The following is a 1,870-nucleotide window of genomic DNA, read 5'->3' on the forward strand; positions in this document are numbered from 1 at the left end:
CTACACTTGTTTTGTTTATTCAATGTTCTTTTCTTTTTCAAGAGGTGTCCCACCTGCATGGAACCACAGAATCTAACAACTGTCTCAGAGTTCCTCCTCCTGGGCCTCTCAGATGATCCGGAACTGCAGCCCCTTCTCTTTGGGCTGTTTCTGTCCATGTATCTGGTCACTGTGCTCGGGAACCTGCTCATCATCCTGGTTGTCAGCTCGGACTCCCACCTCCACATCCCCATGTACTTCTTCCTCTCCAACCTGTCCTCTGTTGACATCTGTTTCATCTCTACCACCATCCCAAAGATGCTGGTGAACATTCAAACACATAGCAAATCTATCACCTATGCAGGCTGCCTAACTCAGATGTCCTTTTTTTTTCTATTTGGGTGTTTGGACAATCTACTCCTGGCTGTGATGGCCTATGACCGGTTTGTGGCCATTTCTCACCCCCTGAACTACCCAGTCATCATGAACCCATGCCTCTGTGGCTTGTTGGTCCTGGTGTCATTTTTTAGCAGCCTTTTGGGATCTCAGATTCACTGTTTGATGGTGTCACAACTTACCTTCTGCACAAATGTGGAAATTCATCATTTCTTTTGTGATGCACCTCAACTTCTCCACCTTGCCTGCTCTGATACCTCCATCAACACTATACTAATGTATTTTATTGGTGCCATTTTTGGTGGTGTTCCACTCTCAGGGATCCTTTGCTCTTATACCAGAATTGTTTCCTCCATTCTGAGAGTCCCATCCACAGGTGGGAAGTACAAAGCCTTTTCTACCTGTGGCTCTCACCTGTTGGTTGTTTGCTTGTTTTATGGAACAGGTCTTGGAGTGTACCTCAGCTCCCCCATCTCCCCCTCCCCCAGGAAGGGTGCAGTGGCCTCAGTAATGTACACTGTGGTCACCCCCATGCTGAATCCCTTCATCTACAGCCTGAGGAACAGGGACGTCAAGAGGGCACTGTGGGGGATGATCAGCAGAACAGCCTAATCTCAGCATCTGTCTTATCCCTTTTGGTTCATAGAACTGGAAAATGCAGCAAATCAAATATGCACAAGAAATTCTGAATCTGCAGCCACATGGTATACCATGTGTATGTACCTATATGTACCTATGTCTACGTACCTATATGTACCTATATGGATCTCTGCTTTTTGCTTGCACGATTATTCCTGTTAGCATAGCTCTAATGGAATTGGGAGATTATTTTGGACTCCCCACTTAAATCATAGTCCCTGCAGGATTATGCATATATCTGTATACCCCTCTCATTTTCTTTATGCATTACCTAAGACTCTTGGTCATGAGCAGTCTTGTTTCTATCATTGCAAAATAATCACAACTCTCTCTTTCTTGTTATTTTCCTATGATTTCCTCCCCTATTTGTTAAGAAGATCTAAATCCTACATTAAGGACCAAAACATCAAATACATTTTTGTGCCTTAATGAGCTTGGTCAGATATATGTATATATTTTTAAGTAGGCTCCACAACCAGCGCAGAGCCCAACACAGGGTTTGAACCCATGACTGTAAGCTAAAGACCAGAGCTGAGATCAAGAGTCAGATGCTCAATCAACTGAGCCACCCCGGTGCCCCATCTTGATCAGATTTTTGAGCGAGTAGGATAACTATTTAATTTCCTTTTGAAACTGAAATGGGACCCTATTAATATTGAGTTTGAATAAACAGTTATCAAGTTTCCTGGGACTTCCCTAGGAAAACTGGGATATATGATTCCCAAGGAGTAGATGGGAGAGGAACCACCAGAGCAGAGATGATCCCAATTTTCCTGATGATTGTTTTTCCTATTCCATCTAATTTCTCCTCAATCAGATTACATAACCAGACACAAAGGGACAAATACTGTATAGT

General features: G+C 43.4%; 1 protein-coding gene across 1 annotated transcript; it reads left to right on the forward strand.

Moving 5' to 3' along the window:
* On the forward strand, positions 1 to 987 carry LOC114197742 (olfactory receptor 7E178-like). Its single transcript, XM_028088882.1, has one exon. It carries the CDS (start codon positions 58 to 60, stop codon positions 985 to 987), a length of 930 nt encoding a protein of 309 aa, XP_027944683.1. The 5' UTR covers positions 1 to 57.
* Positions 988 to 1,870: the final 883 nt, after the last annotated feature.

Source organism: Eumetopias jubatus, unplaced genomic scaffold, assembly GCF_037043125.1.
Source record: "Eumetopias jubatus isolate StellerSeaLion01/CBP00866 unplaced genomic scaffold, mEumJub1_p1.0 scaffold_1, whole genome shotgun sequence".
In the NCBI taxonomy this organism is placed as follows: domain Eukaryota; kingdom Metazoa; phylum Chordata; class Mammalia; order Carnivora; family Otariidae; genus Eumetopias; species Eumetopias jubatus.

Coding starts and splice junctions, on each gene's coding strand:
- LOC114197742 (XM_028088882.1), top strand. CDS start 58: ATGGAACCACAGAATCTAACAACTGTCTCAGAGTTCCTCCTCCTGGGC.